Raw genomic sequence first — 24,411 nt, 5'->3', positions numbered from 1 at the left:
CATGCTATCACCCCCCCTCCATCCTATCACCCCCACCCCATTACCCCCTACATCCGATCCCTCTCTATCCTATCACCCCCACCCCCCCACCCCCTCCATCCCATCACCCCCACCCCTCCCCCCATCCCCCTTCATCCCATCACCCCACTCCCCCATCCCCCTTCATTCTATCATACCCACCCCCACCCCCCATCCCCCTTCATTCTATCATACCCACCTTATCACCCCCTACATACCATCCCTCTCTATCCTATCCCCCCACCCCCCTCCATCCTATCACCCCCACCCCCCACCCCCCTCCATCCCATCCCCTCCATCCCATCACCCCCACCCCCCCATCCCCCTCCATCCTCCTCCATTCTATCCCCCCCATCTCCCTCATCCCCCTCCATCCTATCCCCCATCCCCCTCCAACCTATCACCCCCTCCATTCTATGACCAACACCCCACCATCCCCCTTCATTCTATCACCCCCACCCCCCCATCCCCCTCCATCCTATCACCCCCCTCTATCCTATCACCCCCCCCCAATCCCCCCCCATCCCATCCCCCTCCATCTCATCCCCCTCCATCTGAGGCAAAACAGAATTACAAATATCAATGATGCTTTTGCTTTTGGGGTACAAAAAAAAGTCATTTAGTAACTTGAACCGCAGATCGTTAAATAACAATGAAATCCGCACCATCTGTAACTAGACTTGGTATCGCCTCATTATAACCTCCTATATACTGCATAGCAGCTTTCAGTCTGGGAGGGGGCGGGGCAGCACTACAGTGCCTTGAAAAAGTATTCATACCCCTTGAAATTTCCCACATTTTGTCATGTTACAGCCAAAAACGTAAATGTATTTTATGTGATAGACCAACACAAAGTGGCTCATAATTGTGAAGTGGAAGGAAAATGATAAATGATACAAATAAATATGTGAAAAGTGTGGGGGGGGGGCATTTGTATGGCGCCCCATTTACTCTGATACCCCTAACTAAAATCTAGTGGAACCAATTGTCTTCAGAAGTCACCTAATTAGTAAATAGAGTCCACCTGTGTGTAATTTATTCTTAGTATAAATACAGCGGTTCTGTGAAGCCCTCAGAGGTTTGTTAGAGAACCTTAGTGAACAAACAGCATCATGAAGGCCAAGGAACACACCCGTCAGGTCAGGGATAAAGTTGTGGAGAAGTATAAAGCAGGGTTAGGTTATAAAATAATCTCCCAAGCTTTGAACATCTCATGGAGCTCTGTTCAATCCATCATCGGAAAATGGAAAGAGTATGGCACAACTGCAAACCTACCAAGACATGGCCGTCCACCTAAACTGACCGGCCGGGCAAGAAGAGCATTCAACAGAGAAGAGCCAAGAGGTCCATGGTAACTCTGGAGGAGCTGCAGAGATCCACAGCTCAGGTGGGAGAATCTGTCCACAGGACAACTATTAGTCGTGTTCTCCACAAATCTGCCCTTTATGGAAGAGTGACAAGAAGAAAGACATTGGTGAAAGAAAGTCATAAGAAGTCCTGTTTGTAGTTTGTGAGAAGCCATGTGGAGGACACAGCAAACATGTGGAAGAAGGTGATCTGGTCACATGAGACCAAAATTCAACTTTTTGGTCTAAAAGCAAAATGCTATGTGTGGGGAAAACTAACACTGCACATCACCCTGAACACACCATCCCCACCGTGAAACATGGTGGTGGTGGCATCATGTGGTGGGGATGCTTTTCTTCAGCAGGGACAGGGAAGCTGGTCAGAGTTGATGGGAAGATGGATGGAGACAAATACAGGACAATCTTAGAAGAAAACCTGTGGGGAGGTTCACCTTCCAGCAGGACAACGACCCGAAACATCCAGCCAGAGCCACAATGGAATGGTTTAGATCAAAGCATATTCATGTGTTAGAATGGCCCAGTCACAGTCCAGACCTAAATCACATTGAGAATCTGTGGCAAGACTTGAAAATTGCTGTTCACAGACGCTCTCCATCCAATCTGACAGAGCTTGAGATATTTTACAAAGAAGAATGGGCAAAAATGTCCTCTCTAGATGTGCAAAGCTGGTAGAGACATCCCCAAAAAGACTTGTAGAGAAAGGGGGTTCTACAAAGTATTGACTCCGGGGGGCGCCATACAAATGCCCCCCCCCCCACACTTTTCACATATTTATTTGTATAATTTTTCATTTTCCTTCCACTTCGCAATTATGTGTCACTTTGTGTTGGTCTATCACATAAAATCCCAATAAAATACATTTATGTTTTTGGGTGTAACATGACAACATATGGGAAATTTAAAGGGGTATGAATACTTTTTTAAGGCACTGTAGGGACCAATCAGCTGTGCTGCATTCACACTTGCTGACAGGAGGAGAGAGCAGAGGGATGAGCTCATCAGTTTGATGCTGCTCCTTCACTGTCCAATTACAGGCTAGGGGCGGTGACATGACCAAACTGTGTTGCAGGACAACACTAAAGGCCAATCAGGTGTGCTGCATTCACATGTCCTGATGGAAGGAGAGAGCAGAGAGTGGAGATCATCAGTTTGGGAGGGGGTGGGGCAGTACAAAGGGCCAATCAGATGTGCAGCATATACACGTGCTGATAGGAGGCGAGAGCAGAGAGATGAGCTCGTCAGCCTTTTCCTGCTCCTTCACTGTCCATTTACAATCTAGGGGCGGTGACATGACCAGGCTGCGTTGCTGTACTGGAGTAGTGAAATGTAAACATGTGCAATTAGTTTCGTTCTGAATTATTTTTTTAACACATTTCAACAAACTCGGAAATATCCAAATGATCAAAAACGTTTTAACAAATTTTTTTAAATACTCATAAATTCAAATATTCGAAAATTCCGAAACCGGAAATTTGAAAGTTCAGAAATTCAGAAATTCTAAATTCGAAAATCTGAAAAAATAACTAACTAATAATAACTTAACTATTACTAACTATTAAATTATAGGTATTGAAATTATCGTTATTTCAGATAATGTGTAACTTCGGATAAATTTGTATTCGTTACATTCACTAACAGCCAAATTTGAAAGGAAATTCCAATACCTATAATTTAATAGTAATTATTAGTTATTATTTTGAACTTCCCGATTTCGGATTTTCAAATTTTTGAATTCTCGAATTTTCGATTTTCGAATGTTCAATTTTCTGAATTTTCTAATTTATGAATTTTCCGAATTTTCGAATTTAGGGATTTTCAAATTCATGAATCTCTGGATTTTGTATCTATGAATTTTCGCATTTCGGATTTTCGAATTGACGACTTTACGAACACATTTTTTGGCAGCGCACATGTCTAATGAAATGTGAGGTCTCTGGAAGGGCTGTACAAATCTCAATCCCGCCCAGACAGAATTGAGAGGCAAATCGGCTCCCTTGTTGTGTATTTTACCAGTTTATTCGGCTTTTTTGTTTGGAGCTCAGCATGCGCGCCATGTATGAGGAACATTATTTCTGTAGCCGTAGTATGGTTGTGGAGGAACCTTTCTCTGTCTTATGAGTTGTTTTCTGCATTCTATCCCCAGAGAAGAAATCATTGGCAGAGTCGGAGGGGTCCAGCGATGTCGCCCCGAGCGCCAGTTTTGCTCCGATATTTGTGAAAGGTCTCAGCGATCTCCAGGTGATGGACGGCAGTCAGGTGGTGATGAGCGTGGAGGTGTCAGGTAAGTGCTGCCCCCCCGATGGACAAACCACAAACCACCTTGGGGCAAGAATATTATTATTCGTTTACTAACTCTAACCTGATGCTAAATTCAGCCATGTCGATGAATTGTCCGAGCACCGAGCATGCCCAGAGCCCGCAGCTCCCTGCAGGGTTTTTGGATACGGAGTTCAGGATGAAAGGTCACAAGACCACTGCTAGTTACTTACAGTGCATGCGGAAAGTATTCACCGCGCTTTGGTCCTTCCTATGGGAAGCAATGGCACGGATGGGTTTTGGTTCGCACTTTGTCCAGTGGGTCCGGCTATTATATGCAGACCCGAGGGCCAAACTCCGCACCAACAAAGATATTTCTGGGTCATTTTCCTTGCAGAGGGGTACCAGGCAGGGGGTGCCCTCTTTCTCCACTTCTGTTGGCACTGGCCATTGAGTCCCTGGTCCTGGCGGTGCGGCAGATGTCAGAGATAGGGGGCATCTGCTCTGATCCAATAGAGGAGAAGATCTCTCTCTACGCGGACGATGCCCTTTATATATTTGGACGGTAGAGAGAGCTCATTTACTAAACCGCTGCATGTAGTGAAGGAGTTGGATTTGGTTGTCTGTGGGTATTTATCAAAAGTATGCCACCCAATAAGATTATCAAAATAATAAATAGTTAGTAGGTACCATCATCCTTAATCTATATAGAACAATTTTTTTTTTCAACCACATTGTCTGTGGGTATGTCGGTAAGTTAAGCTTGGTTTTTCCCTTGGATTTATCCTTGGCCTTGTTTATACATGTAGTGGAGGAGTTTGGTGCGGTTTCCGGGCTTCAGGTGGGATGGGAGAAATCTCAGGCATTTCCTATAGGCCCCCCTTTCCCTATTGAATATCTACAGAGGTCACGTCTCCAATTAATGTCATCCTTTAAATACCTAGGCATCCAAATACATGGTGATCTCTCTAAATACGAAGAACTCAACATCACTCCTATAGTCAAACAGATGATGGAAAGGTTTCATACCTGGACGTCACTACCCCTCAATCTAATGAGCCGCATAAATATATTTAAAATGATTTTCTTACCAAAATTTCTATACTGTTTTCAAGCTGCCCCAGTTTTTGTCCCTAAAAAACTTTTCGTGAACGTAGACTCCACCCTTTCTTCCTTTGTCTGGAATGGTTGCCAGCCTTGTATAGCCAGGTCCTCACTACAGGCGGCCGCGGGAAGCCTAGTCTGTCCAAACTTAAGGAATTATTTTATTGCTTCCCAACTCACCTATGTCCATGCTTGGTTACACTCTGACCCCCAAACTCCTTCCACAGTGCTCTTGTCGACCCTCTTTGGACCCTCTACCTTTCTCAGGGGTGAGCTACATAGATCAAGGAGATCCTTGGGTTCCAGATTTTCTCCTGTTGATGTCAGCTTTATGGCTTGGAAGGGGGGGGGGGGAATTCTGACACGGTCCTCTTTGGGTATCTCGCCACAGACCCCCTTGTGGCAGAATCCAAATCTCCCTGAGCTCTTTGGTCACCAAGGACTCGTCATGGTTGGGTCAATTTGCTATTCCTCATCTCTCCCATATAGTTGAAGATAATACCTTACTACCCTTTGACACACTCAGACATAAATACGGTCTTGACAATAAATTCTTTTTTAAATATCTTTTACTACGACATGCCATTCGGGCACAATTTGGGTCGTTGACCATCGAGCTCATGGAATCCTCTATAGAGGACCTCTTATCGTTTTCCTGAGATTGCCAAGTTGGTGATTGTTGGCCAACATTTGTGTGACCGTGTGTATGCAAGACAAGTTGGAACCAACAACCTTTGAACAAAATTCCACCGTTTTGCTGTCGGAAAGTCCGATCGTGTGTACGGGGCATTAGGGTTTCTTAATGATTATGTTCCTCGTACACATGCCAGGACTTGTTACGTATACTGTTATTTTATGCACGTAAAACCATCTTATTGCATTGGAAGGATATGGGCCCTCTTTCGGCCCACACCTTCTTCCGTAACGTTCATGGGGCTCTCCCCAAATTTAAATTGATATATAAAAGTAGGGCATGTTGCTACTCATTGAAAATAATCATTTATTCTGAGGAATTCTGACAAATGTGCCTCCGGCCGGCTGGGGGAGTTATTGGCGGTAATGACCAGATCCTTGTGTTATTTTCTAGCCAACCCTCCGGCTGAGGTCATCTGGCTTCATAATGGGATGGAGATCCAGGAGACGGAAGACTTCCATTTTGAGCAGAGTGGGAACACCTACAGCCTATACATCCAAGAAGTGTTCCCAGAGGACACGGGGTCCTACATCTGCCAAGCCTGGAATCACCTGGGACAGGCCAAGACGGAGGCCGGGCTCACTGTGCAAGGTCAGCAACTTCCCGTCACACCCCTGTGGGTGACATTCTGTATGTACAGTATCTCACAAAAGTAAGTACACCCCTCAGTCACATTTGTGTAAATATTTTCTTCTATCTTTTCACGTGACAACACTGAAGAAATGACCCTTTGCTACAATATAAAGTATCTCTTTAGATGCTACATTGTAGCAAAGTGTCATTTCTTCAGTGTTGTCACATGAAAAGATAGAAGAAAAGATTTCCAGAAAAGAAAAGATTTCCAGAAATGTGAGATACTGTATATATCCATAATAAGGAGAAAACAAAAAAAACATTCAGGTAAATTCATATAAAAAATCCTTAAGTGTCCCAAGTGGCATTAACCATGGAATACAAAAGACAACATATTCATTCTGGTGAACACAAAACCCCCCGGTGCTCTCCACCACTATAAGTACTCAGTGAACTCACTAGAGCTCGATGCTGGTAAAATTATAACACTCTGGGAGAAGTGGTCTGCAGCTTGATAGCTTTCCACTAAAAGAAACCTCCCAATTATAGTTTCATACACTGTATTACCAAAAGTATCGGGACGCCTGCCTTTACACACACATGAACTTTAATGGCATCCCAGTCTTAGTCCGTAGGGTTCAATATTGAGTTGGCTCCGCCCTTTGCAGCTATAACAGCTTCAGCTCTTCTGGGAAGGCCGTCCACAAGGTTTTAGGAGTGTGTCTATAGGAATGTTTGACCATTCTTCCAGAAGTGCATTTGTGAGGTCAGGCACTGATGTTGGATGAGAAGGCCTGGCTCGTAGTCTCAATATTAAACCCTATGGACTAAGACTGGGAGGCCATTAACATTCTTGTGCGTGTAAAGGCAGGCATCCTAATACTTTTGGTAATATAGTATACGTAGATAGTGTGAGCACATAGTACAGTACAATGGTGATAGTGCTGTTTATTTTCTGATACTATTGGTGATTTGATGGTTTTCATCAAAATTGGATAGCATCTGCCCTTTCTATAGTATATATATAAAATACTATAGAAAGGGCAGATGCTATCCAATTATTATTTTTTTCTGTGGCCCAGTTCTGTATCTCCAGTGCTGTCTCAGCTGCAGCACCACTCCCCTCACTTCCTGCTTTCACAGGAGACACTGAGGGCAGCCATTGGCTCCTGTTGCTGTAAGTCAAGTTCCTGCGAGGAGGGACCAGGGGTGTGGCTTTCGGGCACTGTGTGTGCCTATGGATGCACACAGCCTGGTTCAGGAGTGCACATGCACAGGTGCCTCCTCAGCACCTTACTTGCTAAGGAGGCCCCCGGAGGAGGAAAAAGGTGGCAGTACCAGTGGGGGTGGGGGGGGGGGGGGGCTGCCAGAAGAGCAGAAGATGGTGCTTTAAAAGGTAGTATCATTGCACAGCGCAGGTAAGTATGACTTCTTTTTTATTTAAAAGAAACACTTTAAGCTTATAATTAACAAAAATATGTTTTGATAAATTCTCACAATTTATTACAAGGTGGATGATGTGGCCGCATCCTCTATCTGGGGGTTTTCAGTTATTTTATGCTGCAATTATGATTTATTTTTAATGCTGCAATGAAGATGAGATCTCCACTATACATGAAGATTTTTTTTTTATATATACATATACTGTAGCTGAAACAAAGTTTCCGTTTGTGCCCGCTCTTCTAGAACCACAGGAGGGGACACAACCGTGGTTTATCAGCAAACCCCAACCCCTCACCTTATCTCCGGGTCAGAACGCACTGATTACCTGCGCCATCGCTGGAGACCCCTTCCCCGAGGTGCAGTGGCTGAAGGACGGTCGGATGCTGATGGACTGCAATGTTCTGAAAAATGAAGATGTCTTCACACTGATCCTGAGGAACGTCACCGACAGAGACACTGGAATCTATACAATCAATCTGAAGTAAGGGGATCTATATGTAGTGCTACATGACTTGCTTGAGCATCCCATGAGGGGTATCCTGGACGAGCCCCCAAATGTAGCGCTACCCTTGTGAGGGCCGCTTAAAGAATTTGTACCCCACTGGTCGCCCTGACCTTGCAAGTCCTCTGACCTCTCTGACACCTTGGGTTCAGACGTTCTTGTGAAGATCAAAGGCAATTAGAGACACACACATTAAAGTGATTCTGGATTACTGAAGTATTAAGAGCATCAAGATTCAGTAGCATAAACGTGTCACTTACTGAGAGTTTACTGTGACATAACACTGATGGTAGAAAGCGGTCAAAAAGAAACAGTAACTAATTGCAGTATATAATGAACATTTTGTCAGACCACTGACTCCCTTCTGTACCCTAACACCACAGGGCCAGAAAAAAGTATAACACTTTATTTAAATTAATGCAACCAGCTCACTTAATAAATAGATTCCTGGGTAAATGTAGAGCCTTTGTGACACCAAAAGTGTTAATCCCTTAGTGGGGGGTGAATATGTTGTAGTCCCTTCGAAAAAAAAGAAGGTCTTCAGCAAGCTCTTTGCTGATATAATGGACATATGCTGACAAGCAGAGTGATGCAAAGTGTGCATGTGATTAGTGTTGGGCAAGCGGCTCGGTCCAAGCTTGAGTTTGGGCCGAACATTTGCCTGTTCGGTCATTCGACTAACACCCGAATTTGCAGCGTGTTCACCCCGCCAAAGCTTTGCCCAATCAAGGCGCAGTGTAAGCTGGTTGTTATCCACTTCAGCTCCGGAAAGGATTTACCCCCTTCCTGACCAGGCCATTTTTTGCGATACGGCACTGCGTTACTTTAACTGAAAATTGCGCCCAAATAAAATTTTCCTCACAAATATAGCTGTCTTTTGGTAGTATTTGAGTATTGTATTTTTTTTTTATTAGTAATGGCAGCGATCAGCGATTTCTAGTGGGGCTGCAACATTGCGGCGGACAAATCGGACACTAACTGACAATTTTTTCGGGACCAGTGACACTAATAGTGATCGGTGCTAAAAAAAAATGCACTGTCACCGTACTAATGACACTGGCTGGGAAAGGGTTCACATCAGGGGCGATCAAAGGGTTAAATGTGTTCCCTGTGAGTGGTTGCTAACTACGTGGGGGATGGATTGACTGAATGAAGACAGAGATCCGTGTTCCTGCTTAGCAGAAACACAAGATCTCCATCTTCTCCCCTGTCAGAATGGTGATCTGCCTTGTTTACATAAGCAGACCACCGTTCTGCCTCTAGGGAATGATGGTGGGTGGCCGACGGACATCAGGTCCGCTGGACCCGCTGATTGGCTCCCCCTCTGTCCAATCAGCGGGTCCAGCGGACCTGATGTCCGTCGGCCACCCACCATCATTCCCTAGAGGCAGATCAGATTTCACGCGCCGTGCGTCCCCTAGAGGCTATTGCATGAAATTATGTACACGCAATAAAGCCACTTTGCCGCAGTACATGTACGTTACGCGATTGGGAAGTGGTTAAGGAGCGGGGCCAGGGAGCCCGCCGCGGCGTCCTTAACAACTGATGAGTAATCAGCTGTCAATGGGTTTCCCCGCTGATAGCTGAATAAAAAAAAAGTGCCCATTAAAAAAATTTAAAAAAACGTTGTGGGGGCCACACCCCCCCATTCCATAACAGACCCTCATGGCATAGGGTCTCCCCCCCAGTCCATACCCTTCAGGTCTGGTATGGTTTTAAGGGGAACCTCATGCCGTTTTTTTCTTTAGTTTTTTTAATAGCCGGGTGCCGGCAATTGTAACCGCAAGTCAATTTAAATGTGATTTTTTTTTTTTTTTTTTTTTTCTTTAGAGGTTACATTTTTGCTGTAGCAGGTTCTATACATGCTACAGATGTGACACTTTACTAGTAGACTAAGGGGACCTCCCAGGCACTATATTAAAAGGATTTTTTCATTTTGCATCATTAAAATCACTGCTCCTGAAAAAACAATCATTTTTTAAAAATTGCATTGATGTCTCCCAGGGCAGTACCCAGAATAAATACCCCTTTCTTGGCGAATTACTTGCATATAAACCTACAAAATTGGCACTTTTTTGATTTTTCCTGTTCGCTCCCATAGACTTCAATGGGGTTCGCCGTTCGGGTTTGTGTACCAAAGCAAATAATAAAAATAAAGTAAAAGTTCCGTATGGCAGGGAGAAGCGGTTTTAAGAACGCCTAAAGTGAAACATTAAAAATGCTAAATTCCTGTAAATAACGTGTGTGGGGGATGCACTGACCCTGCCTGTGAAGTGGCGCATCAGTACGATGCAATCAGTAGACATGTGTGCTTCGTTTCATCCCGAATTGAAATGTGGATGAATTTTTCATTATTCGTAAACTCTTTTCAAAATACAATAGTAACAAATTCTAAATAGCGAAACAAAATTTTGGGCTAAATTCGGATTCGAATAGCTTTCAAATCAAATTGAAATTCAAATTTCCGAAGATAATAAAATAGAAAAGAAAATAAAGGAATAGAATTGAAAAGAATATAATAGAATAGAAAAGAATGGAAGATAAAAGAATATAATAGAGTAAAACAGAACAGAATACAAAATAAAAGAATAGAAAAAAAAAGAATAGAAAATAAAATAATAGAATAGAAAACAATAGAGTAAGACAGAACAAAATGGAAAATAAAGGAATAGAATAGAAAATAAAGGAATAGAATAAAAAAAATAGAATGGAATAAAATAGAATATACCCATCTTCTGAAATTCGAATTTCAAATCGAATAAATTGAAATTTGAATACAATAGAAAATAATAGAATAGAAAATCAAAAAATTCAATAGAAAAGAATAGAATAAACAATAGAAAATAATAGAATAGAATAAAAAGAATATAACAATATGGAGAGAGAAGAACAAGCGGCGCCACTCTAAGTGCAGTAATAGGTAAAAGAGTACATGTTTAATTAGAGTACACTCTCAGGATAGTGGAGGTTAAAAGCCACGTAGTCTGCCAGAAGTCCGGGTGAAGGGCTGGGATCTGCAGCGTCCGGCCGTGCCGGTGAAATCCTGGGCTCCAGGGCGGTGGGCGGAGGAACAGTCAGCCTAGTGTAACCAGGGAGATCGAGAGGCAGTGGTGGGCGTGGTGAAGATGGCGCGCGTTCGGAGCATGCGTGCCCCTTTTACAGGCCTCCCGGGCGGCCATCTTAGCTGGGGTTAAGTAGGGGTGGCGGTGGCGGCAGATCACAAGGCTTAGCTCGCCAACTCCGCCTACCTCCCACCCAATACCAGACAGCAGACCGCGGCCACACCTCACATATTTGTGTAAATCTTTTCTTCTCTCTTTTCATGTGACAACACTGAAGAAATGACACTTGTCTACAATGTAAAGTAGTGAGTGCACAGCTTGTATAACAGTGTAAATTTGCTGTCCCCTCAAAATAACTCAACACACAGCCATTAATGTCTAAACCGCTGGCAACAAAAGTCAGTACACCCCTAAGAGAAAATCTCCAAATTGGGCCCTGTACTATCAATCTGAAGTAAGGGGATCTCTACGATCAATCCAGGCCCCGTGATTACTAACAGGTGTATGTTTGCTCCTTTCACTAACAGATCGTCTGGTTGGAGTCTCTCCTTGCTCCAAGCTCTGAACAGTAAGCAGGGAGAAATGTATCGAGATCTGTGTTTACCAACTCACGGCTCTCTGTGCTGTGATTGGCCACAGCTGATCGGCGGGTATATATATATATATATATATATATATATATATATATATAGTTGCCCGCGCCGCTATACTAGGATTTACACCTCTACACCTCAATGTACTGCTGGCGGTCGGCAAGAGGTTAAACACCATCCCCACCTCATGAAGTGAAAAGAGAGAGAGCTTCAACATATGTAACCAACATGTCATTTGAGGTAAGGATCATTCCAGGCAGCACATATCTCCCTCCCATAATACCTCATCCTCAGGTCTGCAGCAAGATAAAATGCCACTGCCGACCATTATCGAGCAACATCGAGATGTCAGCACCGAGTCTCCACCCCAACGTGTTTCGGGCAATAGGCCGTCATCAAGGGACCACCATTGGTCCCCTGATGACGCATGCCACATGTGCGGCTGCAGGGCAGGGAATGACGCTGTTGCCTTTAACAGCTTCCTGCCCCCCCCCACACCAATCTCCTCATTCAGTACCCGGGGCACATGTCCCTCCTGCCCCCTCCTAGTCCTGGGTATTTAATGCAAAGCTCCACAAATGAATGTTAAAGGCATAGTCCACCTTCTGCAAAAATGTAATAAATGGACATTTTTTATTTAACTAATGTGGGGAAATTTATTGCATTCCTGCAAAAGTTGGACTATGCAGGGGGGGCAGGGCGGTTGTGGGAGCTTCATTCTCACGGGCACACTTCTCTAGTGTCATGTCCCTAAGGTGCCACGTATACAAAGTGCTGTCAGCCCCAGGGGACCAATCAGCAATCAGTTCTGGTTCTCTTGTGAGATCTGGGTGTCGGAGGCACCTTTGTATATCATCTCTGCCCAACGTGGTGAAGAATGAATATCCCATCACTGGAGTGTTTGAGCTGCAAAACTAAATAATTACATTTGTAACAGTTTGCAGTTCTATAAACTGATGTCTGATGTATCTATTTTTAGTATTTGCATAAAATTTCTCTTCTTCATATAGAGATTTCATAGCGGGTGCTTCAAGGACAGCTTGGATTAGATGTGCAGAAGGAAGAAATTCGTTTCATATAAATTCATTATTTACATAAATTAGTTTCATTTGTTTAATTCATTTTTGGACTTAGTTTCGTTTATTCTAAATCTAATTGATTTGAATTTTCCAAATTCGGTCGAAGTGAACTCAATCCTACCGAATTCGGTAAATTCGAATCGATTCAATTTCAATTCCAAATCCAAATTTTGGATGATGGTTCTGTACGTTCTATTCTATTCAAATTTATTCTATTTCAACTTCAGAATGTGGTTATCATCTTTATATGTTATTCTATTCTATTCTTTTTTTTATCCTATTCAAATCTATTCTATTAATTTATTTTATATTCTATTTTATTCTGTTCTTTTATTTTCTATTCTATCCAATTATTTTCTGTTCTATTTTTTAAATTATTTTATTTTCTATGTTGTTCTGTTTTACTCTATTATATTCTATTCCTTTATTTTATTTTCTGTTCTATTTATTTTTTTATTGTTTTTATTTTCTATTTTGCTCTGTTTTACTCTATTATAGTCTATTCTTTTCTATTCTATTCAAATTTATTCTATGTGAATTTCAGAATATGGTTATCGTCTTTATATGTTATTCTAGTCTATTCTTTTTTTTTATCATATTCCAATCTATTCTATTAATTTATTTTCTATTCTATTTTATTCTGTAATTTTATATTCTATTCTATCCTTTTATTTTCTGCTCTATTTTTTAAAAATTATTTTATTTTCTATTTTGTTCTGTTTTACTCTATTATATTCTATTTCTTTATTTTATTTTCTGTTCTATTTTTTTATTCTTTTATTTTTTATTTTGTTCTGTTTTACTCTATTATATTCTATTCTTTTATTTTCTATTCTATTGTATTCTTTGCAAATTTGATTCTAAAATTGTTCAAATTTCATTCGGAAATGATTCAAATTTCATCCAAAATTTGAGATTCATTTACTCATTTCAGCCCCGGATGGATTTACCCCCCTTCATGACCAGGCCATTTTCTGTGATACGGCACTGCGTTACTTTAACTGCCAATTTCGCTGTCGTGCGACATTGTACCCAAATAAAATTGATGTCCTTTTTTTCCCACACAAATAGAGCTTTCTTTTGGTGGTATTTGATCACCTCTGCCGTTTTTATTTTTTGCACTATAAACAAAAGAAGAGCGACAATTTAAAAAAAAAAAAGAAAAACAATAGTTTTTACTTTCTACTATAAAACATATACAAAAAAAATTAAAAAAAAAACTAATTTCTCTATTAGTTTAGGCCAATATGTTTTCTGCTACATATTTAATTTGTTTTTGGAATTAGTTTTGTTTATTCTAATTATAATTGATTCGAATTTTCCAAACTCGGTCGAAGTGAAGTCAATTCAAATTCCATTTTCAAATCCAAATTCCATTCTATTCTTTAATATTCTATTCAAATTATTGTATTAAAAATTAGAATTTCAGAATACTGTTATAATCTTTATATGTTGTTCTGTTCTATTCCTTTTTTTTATCCTATTCCAATCTATTCTATTCATTCATTTTCTATTCTATTTTATTCTGTTCTTTTATTTTCAGTTCTATCCTTTTATTGTCAGTTTTTTTTTAATGTTTTATTTTCTATTTTGTTCTGTTTTACTTTATTATATTCTATTTGTTTATTTTCTATTCTATTCTTTTCTATTCTATGCCTTTATTTTCTATTCTATTTTATTCTCTTTGGAATTTCGATTCAAAAATGATTTGAATTGCATTCGAAAACAATTCACATTTTGTCCAAAATTGTGTTTCATTAATTCGGATTCATTTAACCACTTCAGCCCAGGAGGGATTTATCCCCCTTCGTGACCAGGCCATTTTTTTGCGATACGGCACTGCGTGTACCCAAATAAAATTGACGTCATTTTTACCCACAGATAGAGCTTTCTTTTGGTGGTATTTTTATTTTTTGCGATATAAACAAAAAAAGAGCGACAATTTTAAAAAAATAAATAAAAAAAATAAAAAATATTTTTTACTTTCTGCTATAATACATATCCTAAATAAAAAAAAAATATATATATATATATATATATATATGTGTATTCTGCTACATATTTGTGGTAAAAAAATTGCGTGTGGCCGGCAGACATTGGGTCCGGTTAAATTTTTTTAATGCGTTTTCGGAATTTGTTTTGTTTATTCGAATTTTCCAAATTTGGTCAAATTGAACTAAATTCCAATGAAATCAGAAGATTTGAATCAATTCAAATTACATTCGTAATCTAATTTATTCTATTCGAAACTCAAATTTTTTAAGATGGTTATATCTGTTCTATTTCATTCTTTTCTATTATGCTACTCTTTACTATTTTATTCCTTTCTATTTGAATTTCGGAAGATGGTTATATTGTTCTATTCTATGGTTTTTATTCTGTTCAAATTTGAATTTCAGGAGATGATTATATTCTTTCAATTTTATTCTGTTCTATTTTATTGTTTTTTTCTATTCTATTTTTTTTCTATTCTAGTAAAATTTTGGAAAATGGTTATGTGCATTCTGTTCTTTTTTCTATTCTTTTCTATTCTATTCTTTTCTATTCAATTCTTTTCTTTTCAATTCTTTTCTATTCAATTATTTTCTATTCTGTCCGAATTTCGGAAGAAGGTTATATTCTTTCCATTTTATTTTATACTATTCTTTTTTTTATTCTAATCTAGTCTATTCCTTCATCTTCTATTCTATTTTATTCTGTTATTTTAATTCTGTTCTGTTCTATTTTGTTCTATGTTACTCTATTCTTTTCTATTCTGTTCTATTTTTTTATGTATTCTGTTCTATTCTTTTCCATTCTATTATATTCTGTTATTTTATTTTCTGTTCTATTTTGGTCTGTTTTTCTCTATTCGTTTCTATTCTATTTCTTTATTTTCTATTCTATTTTATTCTCTTCGGAAATTCAAATTAGATTAGAAAGCTATTGGAATTTCATCCAAAATGTCGTTTATTTTGGATTTGTTTAAATTCGTTACTATTGTCAGTCGGAAAAGTGTCTGAACTTCGATTCTGTTTTGGATGGCAAGCTGAGATATGCAACAATGAGGCCGGCACGCTCATCGGCAGCCTGTGCGCAACCGACTAATTCATACAGCCCTGGGAGGAGAGTGGAGGGGCGCTCTGTCCCTCCTCTGAGCCATTCAGCTACCGGCTTGTGCTATTCATTCCCATTTCACAGAGCCTGTAAAGTGTCGGTGTTGCAGCTTTTTGTCGGTCACTCCCTTGTGGTGAAATTGATGGGATTTTGGTACTTGAACCGTGATCCTCCCCATTGGCAGATGCCAGGTGACCGGTATCTTGGCATTGATCACATGACCTGACATCAAATGGCTGCAGAAAGCTATTCTCTCCAGGTAGAATGTTATTCAGTCATACAGAATAGAGTCAGTCAGGAAAATATGGCAATATGGCCACTAGATGGAGCTGATGAACATTGTACATACAGTATTTATTTCCTATGATCATCAGCTCCATCTAGTGGCCATAGTGTTGTATTTTTCTGAATCACTCTAGTCTTTAAAGAGCAGCTCCAGACTGAGCAAATAAAAAAATAAAAGTCAGCAGCTACAAATCCGGTACAAATCCTGTAGCTGCTGACTTTTAATATAAGGACACTTCCCTGATCCAGCGATGTCGGCAGCCCGAGCCGATTCTTCAGTCTGTTTCGGGTGCAGGCACCAGCGTCTTGGGTAAGGGAAATCAGCACCGAAGCTTCACAGCCAGTTTCCTACTGCGCATGCGCGAGTCACGCTGCACTTTGTGAATGGTCCCGCCATCTTCTGGGACCAGTGTGTGCCCCAGAAGGCTGGGGGGGGGGGGAGACTTGAGAGAAGGAGGGGACGAAGATCCTTGTAGATCACCGCAGTGATCTGACTGTCATAACCAGGTACCCTTTTGGTTGAGCTCCACTTTAATAATGAATAACATTCGATCTGCAAGCAGTGGGATGGTTTTTGGGATCAGTATCAATATCAGAATTCCTTAATCTTAATGGGTGGATGTCAGCTGCCTAGAACAACTGTACGTTAGGCTGGTTTTTACCTATCATTTGGCCCAGGAATCAAGCAAAATGCCTATTTTTTTTTTCCTTAACAGAATAAGGAATACTAGTTTTAAGTGACTGTGACCCGGTGAACCTTTTCATTATTTTGATGATTTTGGGATCACATTAAGCCCCTCCCCCTTTTCCATTGCTATGAAATGGCCGCGCAGCTGCTGAGAAAATTCAGTTCCTTGGAGGTGTTCACAAATGTTTGACACAGATCAGCCCCTGCAGAGAGATGTATTAATGAATGCAGAGCTGCAATAATTTATGTCTTTTATATCTGCCGGGGGTTCGGCTTTCACAAAACTGTTCCCTAAATGTGCGGTGACGGATTGAGGATTATGACCGGTACATACTCGATTTTCTGGAATCTCTGAGCTCCGGAGTCGGCGGCTCTCCAGGCGATGGTGTCGAAGTGAGAAAATATTTTTTTTAGCAGCATAAAAATCCCACTTTGTGACCCTTTGTGCTGTCGCTGCATCGAGTGTCTGTTTATATTTCGTCTTCTTCGTAAACAGCCAGGAAAGAGGTGGGGGGGAGGGGGGAGTTGGCCCTCTTTGTGGCCCCTCTGGACTCCGAAGTTTCCTATCGCTCTTCATTGACGGCGGAGAGAGTCCGACCCCCGCACAGTGCAGATGGCAGGAAGTCTGGGTTCCCGCTGGGGACCGCGGGCGCTGCACATGTGGGAGAGCTTCATATTCTCAGACCTCGTCTCCTGCAGCCGGGTCCCGATCGTCCGCATTTCTTCTCTTCTTCTTTATGGGAAATCTCATTTCTAACATTATTTCCTGATTATAAAACGTCTCGGGATGCCAAACCTCCAACTCCATAGAAATCCATCCGAGACAAATCTAAGAGGTCCGATTTCTGGACTAATAGCCAAAGGATTGCCAAAACTAGCATGGGGGTGGGGGTGGGGGCGGGGGGCACTGATGGGCACTGAAAGGCATCATTGGTGGGCACTGAAGGGCGCACTGCCCTGGAGAACATGTACCAGTGCATAGAAAAATAGGCACTGACACTGATGGGCACTGATAGGTGGCACTGATAGGCGGTACAGATGTGCGCTAATGGGCACCACTGATGGACACTGATAGGCGGCACTGATGTGCCCTGATAGGCGGCACTGATGTGCACTAATAGGGGGCACTGATAGTCGGCACTGATGGGGACTGATAGGCGGCACTGATGTGCACTAATAGGAGGCACTGGTGGGGACTGATAGGCGGCACTGATGTGCACTGATAGGCAGCACTGATGGGCACTGATAGGCGGCACTGGGCACTGATGGGCACTGATAGGCGGCACTGATGTGCACTGATAGGTGGCACTCATGGGCACTGATAGGCGGCACTTATGGGCACTGATAGGCAGCACTGATAGGCACCACTGATGTGCACTGATAGGTGGCACTGATAGGCGGTACAGATGTGCACTAATGGGCATTGATAGGCACCACTGATGTGCCCTGATAGGTGACACTGATGGGCACTGATAGGCGACACTGATGGGCATTGATAGGTGGCACTGATGTGCAAAGATAGGCGGCACTGATGTGCCCTGATAGGTGCCACTGATGTGCCCTGATAGGTGCCACTGATGTGCCCTGATAGGCACCACTGATGTGCAAAGATAGGCGGCACTGATGTGCCCTGATAGACGCCACTGATGTGTTCTAATAGGGGGCACTGATGAGCACTGATAGGCGGCACTGATGGGGACTGATAGGGGGCACTGATGTGCACTAATAGGAGGCACTGGTGGGGACTGATAGGCGGCACTGATGTGCACTGATAGGCAGCACTGATGGGCACTGATAGGCGGCACTGTTAGATGGCCCTGATGGGCACTGATAGGTGGCACTGATGTGCACTGACAGGCACTAATAGGCGGCACTGTACGGAACTGATGAGCACTGATAGGCGACACTGATGTGCACTGATAGATAGCACTCATAAGTAGGCACTGATGGGCACTGATAAACGGCACTGAAAGGCAGCATTGATGAGCACTGAAAGTCATGATTGGTGGGCACTGATAGGCGGCACTGATGGACAGCACTAATGAGGAGGCATTGATGGGCACTGATAGATGGCCCTTAAAGGCGGCACTGATGTGCACTGATAGGCGGCACTGATGAGAAGGCACTGATGGAGGGGACTGATGGACGGCACTAATGGACAGCACTGATAGGCGGCAGTGATGGGCACTGAAAGTCATGATTGGTGGGCACTGAAGGGCATCACTGGTGGGACTGCACTGATAATTAGTGCACCGATTATCAGTGCAGATGTCCCCACTGAAGAAATCTGCTTGGACACAGCTGATCACATTGATTCGCCTTGTCTGAGGGACACACTGCACCACCAATCGGCGCACGCCCCCCAACCCCCCCCCCAGGGGCATGTGTGAGTGGGCCGTTTCTGAAGGGCGTCATATGACGTCCACTCAAAGCAGTATAACCACCACCCGCCTGTCAATCTGCTATAGGCTGGGGGTGGGAAGGTGTCAATCAGAACATGCAGCTTGACTGGCCAGGAAAGGGGGAAGTATGCACCAGGGCTGGGACAAGGGGTGGGCAGGGGGGCCAGCTATCCTGGGCACTGTGGTATCATTTGAGGTGTGGGGTGGATTAGTGTTGGGAGGGGGGGAATTTGGGGGTGACAGGGGGTAAAAAATATTCTAGGAGGGGAAATTATGGGGTGTGTTTTAGGAGTGATGATTTAGGGGGGTTTGTGTTGGGAGGGGGAAGAGCATTTGTGCTAAAAGGGGGAATATGGGGGGCGGGGTTGTCCTAGAAGACGTGATATGGTAGTTGGGAGAGGGGATTTGTGCCAGGAGGGGATTTTTTTGGGGGGGATGGGGGAGAGATTGTGCTAGTAGGGATGATTGCTAGGAGGGGAAATATGAGGGGTGAATTTGTGCTAGGAGGGGGGATTGGGGGATATTTGTGCTGGGAGGGCAATGTGGAAATTTGGGTGGGGGGGATTAGGAGGGGTGTTTTTTTTTTGGGGGGGGGGACATTTATGCTGAAGGGGGGGGAATTGTAATAATGCTCATTGCTCATACATCTTGGGGGGAGCGCAGTTTGGCATGTTCGCCCTGGGCTCTAGGTGACCTTGTCCCGGAACTGGTAAGCACCCCCCTCCTAAACCATATCAGGCTACCTGCTTTCAACACTAAAAGAGTTCCTTGCCATAGGAGACAAAGCACATTGTTCCCATGCTGAACAGATCAAGGGCCTCTTTCCCACAACCCTGGCCCGGTAACTGTGGGGGTCTGTGGATGGGGGGGGCTTATTGGAATCTAATTGGCAAATGTGGCTCCCAGGAGCCTCAAATTTTTACTGTGTGGCCATACACCCTAAAATCCACCCATATGCATGGGCCCTTACTCTTCATCACTTGTACCCTCATACTGCCCTCTGCAGGCCGGTGATGGAGAGACGCTTATTTAGGCAATTAGAGAAATTTGGTGGTTTGGGGTGAGTGCGCGAGGAATGACTTCTAGGGCAAGGACATAAAGTCCAAATCCTATAAATAGAGTTTCTGAGATTCCTCGCTGCCTGCATTTTCTGCCCGGCGATTCTTCTTATGAAAAGAACTTAATATGGTATTGAGCGTTGGAGGTGCACAGCTCAGCCCTGCGTCCTGCGCCTCCATCTGTGAGTGCGATAAAACATTTAGAGATCCATTATGCTAAATGTGTTTCTTTGAAGGAGCAGCAGGTCCCCGTGACGGAGGCATTTGCTTCAGGCATGTCCTTTACCCAGGCAGAAATACGTTCCCACCACCATATATGGTGACACTTTTAAGATTTTAATATAAACGAAGGAGGAGGGGGGAGGGGGGGGATGGATGGAGAGATTGTTTGCTGGAAACGCTCTTCTCTCGTTCAGCGGAAAAATCCAGCGAGGAAGAAAACTGTTTAGGAGTTAAACTGGAGGGAGAAAAAGTTTGGACCCTTTTCTGGGGTTAAGAATGAAGCTTTTTAAAAGACTTTTAGGAGGAGTTTGGGGGGGGATGTCTTGTTTTGGCAGGATTTCCTCATTTTCACTTTACGGGAAATTGGCTAATGCAGAACTGGAAAAAATGTGGCTGTAGACATTTGAGTAACTACAAGCCCCAACATGCCCTGTATCTGGCTGAAGAGCAAATTCTAGACCAGGTATGATCTGCCCTGGTCTGAAAGAAAGGAGTCAAGGTGCACTGGTCACCTGTAGATTCTCAATTCATCCTCCACACATTGCTATACATCTGTACTTATTGCAAACAAACGTTTTTATAAAACTGTAGATTCCTGGTTCACATATATTGCAATACATCTAGCCACCTGTATTAAAGTGATCCCCTTCTGGCCAACTGCTTCAAAGTGGTCCCTCTCTGGCCAACTGGGTCAAAGTGATCCCTCTCTGGCCAACTGGGTCAAAGTGATCCCTCTCTGGCCAACTGGGTCAAAGTGATCCCTCTCTGGCCAACTGCTTCAAAGTGATCCCTCTCTGGCCAACTTGGTCAAAGTGATCCCTCTCTGGCCAACTGGGTCAAAGTGATCCCTCTCTGGCCAACTGGGTCAAAGTGATCCTTCTCTGGCCAACTGGGTCAAAGTGACACCTCTCTGACAAACTGTATCAAAGTGATCCCTCTCTGGCCAACTGGGTCAAAGTGATCCCTCTCTGGCCAACTGGGTCAAAGTGATCCTTCTCTGGCCAACTGGGTCAAAGTGATCCTTCTCTGGCCAACTGGGTCAAAGTGACACCTCTCTGACAAACTGTATCAAAGTGATCGCTCTCTGGCCAACTGCATCAAAGTGATTCCTCTTTGGCCAACTCGGTCAAAGTGATCCGACTATGGCCAACTGCATCAAAGTGATCCCTCTCTGGCCAACTGTATCAAAGCGATTCCTTTCTTGCCAACTGGGTCAAAGTTATTCCACTCTGGCCAGTTGTATCAAAGTGATTCCTCTCTGGCCAACTACGTCAAAGTGATCCCTGTTTGGCCAGCTGAGTCAAAGTGACTCCCTCTGGTCAGATGCCTCCAAGTGACCCCTATCATGCCTACTGCATCAAAGTGATCCCTCTCTGGCCAGCTGCATCAAAGTGATCTCTTTCTGGCCTACAGTTTCAAAGTGATCCCTCTATGGCCAACAGCATCAGACTGAACCCCCTTCATCCAGCTGCATCAAAGTGACCCCTCCCTGGCCAGCTGCATGAAAGTGATCCATCTCTGGTCAACTGCATCAAAGTGATCACTTTCTGGTCTATTGTATCAAAGTGGTTGCTGTCTGACCAGTCCCTACTCTACTGTGCAAAGTAATGTTTGTAAAAGTTGCCACATACTGTATGAAGGTATCAGAATCCACTTCAGTGAGTGTATTGCAGAACACACGATCAAACTCTCAGGATCTTTTCTTGCCTGAGCCTACAATCTATAGTAAGCTGTCCTCCCCAAAGTATTTCATGGTGCATTATATTTTGGCCAAAATGTTCCCTCCCTTTCTGGGTGCCAAGCTTGACCCATGCTATCCCTCACTTGGTGTAAAGATTGCAGCAGATTAAACCAGGAAGACTTTTAGTGATATGACACCTATAGTGAGTGAAGGTGAACAGAGGCTGCAGGAGAGTACAGGGCTGTCCATGGCCTTGGAGGATCATTCCAGGATGGACAGTGTCCAGGTATGACAATGTATCTCTGGCTAGGCAAAGAGATAGGCATAAGAGGTAACTTCCTTGGGCACATCAGCAGGAAGGGGTGTCACAATACAGAGGTTTTATGCTTCCTTGCTGTTACTGCTAACAACCTTAAAAGACAAAGCAAAAGCCTTTCCTATTGCAGCTGACGACGACCATGGCCAAAATGAAGGCTCGAGACCTGCATGGTTAGAAGAAGGAAGAGCTATTGGAGCAGTTGGGTGACCTCAGGGTTAAACTGTCGCAACTCAGAGTTGCTAAGGTGATGGGAGGAGCTGCTTCTAAGCTGTCCAAAATCCGTGTTGTTTGCATGTCCATCGCCAAAGTTCTAACTGTGATTAACCAGACACAAAAAGAAAACTTGAGGAAATTTTACAAAGGTAAGAAGTACAAGCCTTTGGATTTGAGGCCAAAGAAGACCAGGGCTCTCAGGCACAGGCTGAACAAGCATGAGGAGTCTTTGAGGACTAAAAAGCAGCAAAGAAAAGAACGACTCAATGCGCAAATTTGCTGTCAAGGCATAAGTCTCATGTGTTAATAAAATGTGTTCAGTTGTTAAAAAAAAAAAGAAAAGGAAAAAAAAAACCAAAGCAAAACAATTGGGGGCTCGTCCGGGATTTGATAGTATGTGCATCTGTGTATTGTATGCATGTTTTGTAATACTCTGTATCAGGGGCGTTGCTAGGTCTACAAAAGATCTGGGGCTAGAGCCCATAGCAGTGTAGTAAAGAGAGTCATACGCTTGGGCGGGCATACACATGTATATACAGTAATATACGCGCGCGCGCACGCGTGTGTGTATATATCCCCAGAGAGCCCCCCACTTGCATCAGGGTCCCCAGAGAGCCCCCCTTACATCAGGGTCCCCAGAGAGCCCCCCCATACATCAGAGTCCCCAGAGAGCCTCCCCCTTGCATCAGGGTCCCCAGAGAGCCCCCCACTTACATCAGGGTCCCCAGAGAGCCTCCTCCTAACATCAGAGTCCCCAGAGAGCCTCCCCCTTGCATCAGGGTCCCCAGAGATCCCCCTACTTACATCAGGGTTCCCAGAGAGCCTCCCCCTTGCATCAGGGTCCCCAGAGAGCCCCCCGCTTACATCAGGGTTCCCAAAGAGCCTCCCCCTTAAATCAGCGTCCCCAGTGAGCCGCCTCCCCATTGCATTAGGGTCCCCAGACAGCCCCCCCACTTACATCAGGGTCCCCAGAGAGCCTCCCCTCCCCATGGGGACCCCTGCAGAGACTCGGGGCTATGGGCCCCAGATTCGGGACTATAGCCCCAAAAGCCACCCCCTAGCAACGCCACTGCTCTGTATGTCGTTTATTGTTTTTCTAAAATTGTACTTAGTCTGTGTGAGTACAGCAAACATTATAAAGCTACATAGAACCTCAAAAGACACAAAGCAAAACGGGGGTAAGGTGTGAGGAAAATTTCAACCTTTTCAACTTGTGTGGCCAAATTGCTGCTCCTCACAAGATCATTCGTGTTCAGAACATTTAACAGGCAGCGAGATGACGATATGACACTTCTTCACCACTTCTTCACCTGTCTTACCCATGTAAATGCCACAGCAACCTTATGCATCACGCCCTCGGCCTGAAAACACCCACATCCGCTGCCTGTTTCAGGTTAAGGCTCATCCATGCATTTGTGTGCCTCCCCCCCCCCCCCCCCCCCCCCAACTGCAGTTCTAAATGAAGCCTTAGAGGATAATTTTTGCCCTGGGTGCAAAGCAAGGCTTGGAAAGTGCGGCATGTGAACACTCCCATCCACTGCGTTTGCTGCTGATATTAAAGACTCTTGCATATACAGTGCCTTGAAAAAGTATTCATACCCCTTGAAAATTTCCACATTTTGTTATGTTACAACCAAAAACGTAAATGTATTTTATTGGGATTTTATGTGATAGACCAACACAAAGTGGCACATAATTGTGAAGTGGAAGGAAAATTATAAATGATACAAATAAACATGTGAAAAGTGTAGGGGGG

At 43.5% G+C, this 24,411-nt stretch overlaps 1 protein-coding gene and 1 pseudogene across 3 annotated transcripts in view; both read left to right on the top strand.

Annotated features, from left to right (window-relative positions):
* MYLK (myosin light chain kinase) overlaps positions 1-24,411 on the top strand; it is a 270,170-nt gene that overhangs the window by 119,259 nt on the left and 126,500 nt on the right. For all 3 annotated transcript variants that reach the window (XM_073634487.1, XM_073634486.1, XM_073634488.1), the window contains 3 exons: positions 3,529-3,666; positions 5,833-6,030; positions 7,699-7,936. In XM_073634487.1, the coding sequence (XP_073490588.1) occupies positions 3,529-3,666; positions 5,833-6,030; positions 7,699-7,936 (574 nt within the window). The remainder of the gene's footprint in view (positions 1-3,528; positions 3,667-5,832; positions 6,031-7,698; positions 7,937-24,411) is intronic.
* Positions 22,567-22,963, top strand: LOC141147280 (large ribosomal subunit protein uL29-like; annotated as a pseudogene).

Source organism: Aquarana catesbeiana, linkage group LG06 (assembly GCF_042186555.1).
Source record: "Aquarana catesbeiana isolate 2022-GZ linkage group LG06, ASM4218655v1, whole genome shotgun sequence".
Classification (NCBI taxonomy): Eukaryota; Metazoa; Chordata; class Amphibia; order Anura; family Ranidae; genus Aquarana; species Aquarana catesbeiana.
The sequence above is the reverse complement of the archived record's forward strand: the minus strand, read 5'-3'. Positions and strand labels throughout refer to the sequence as shown.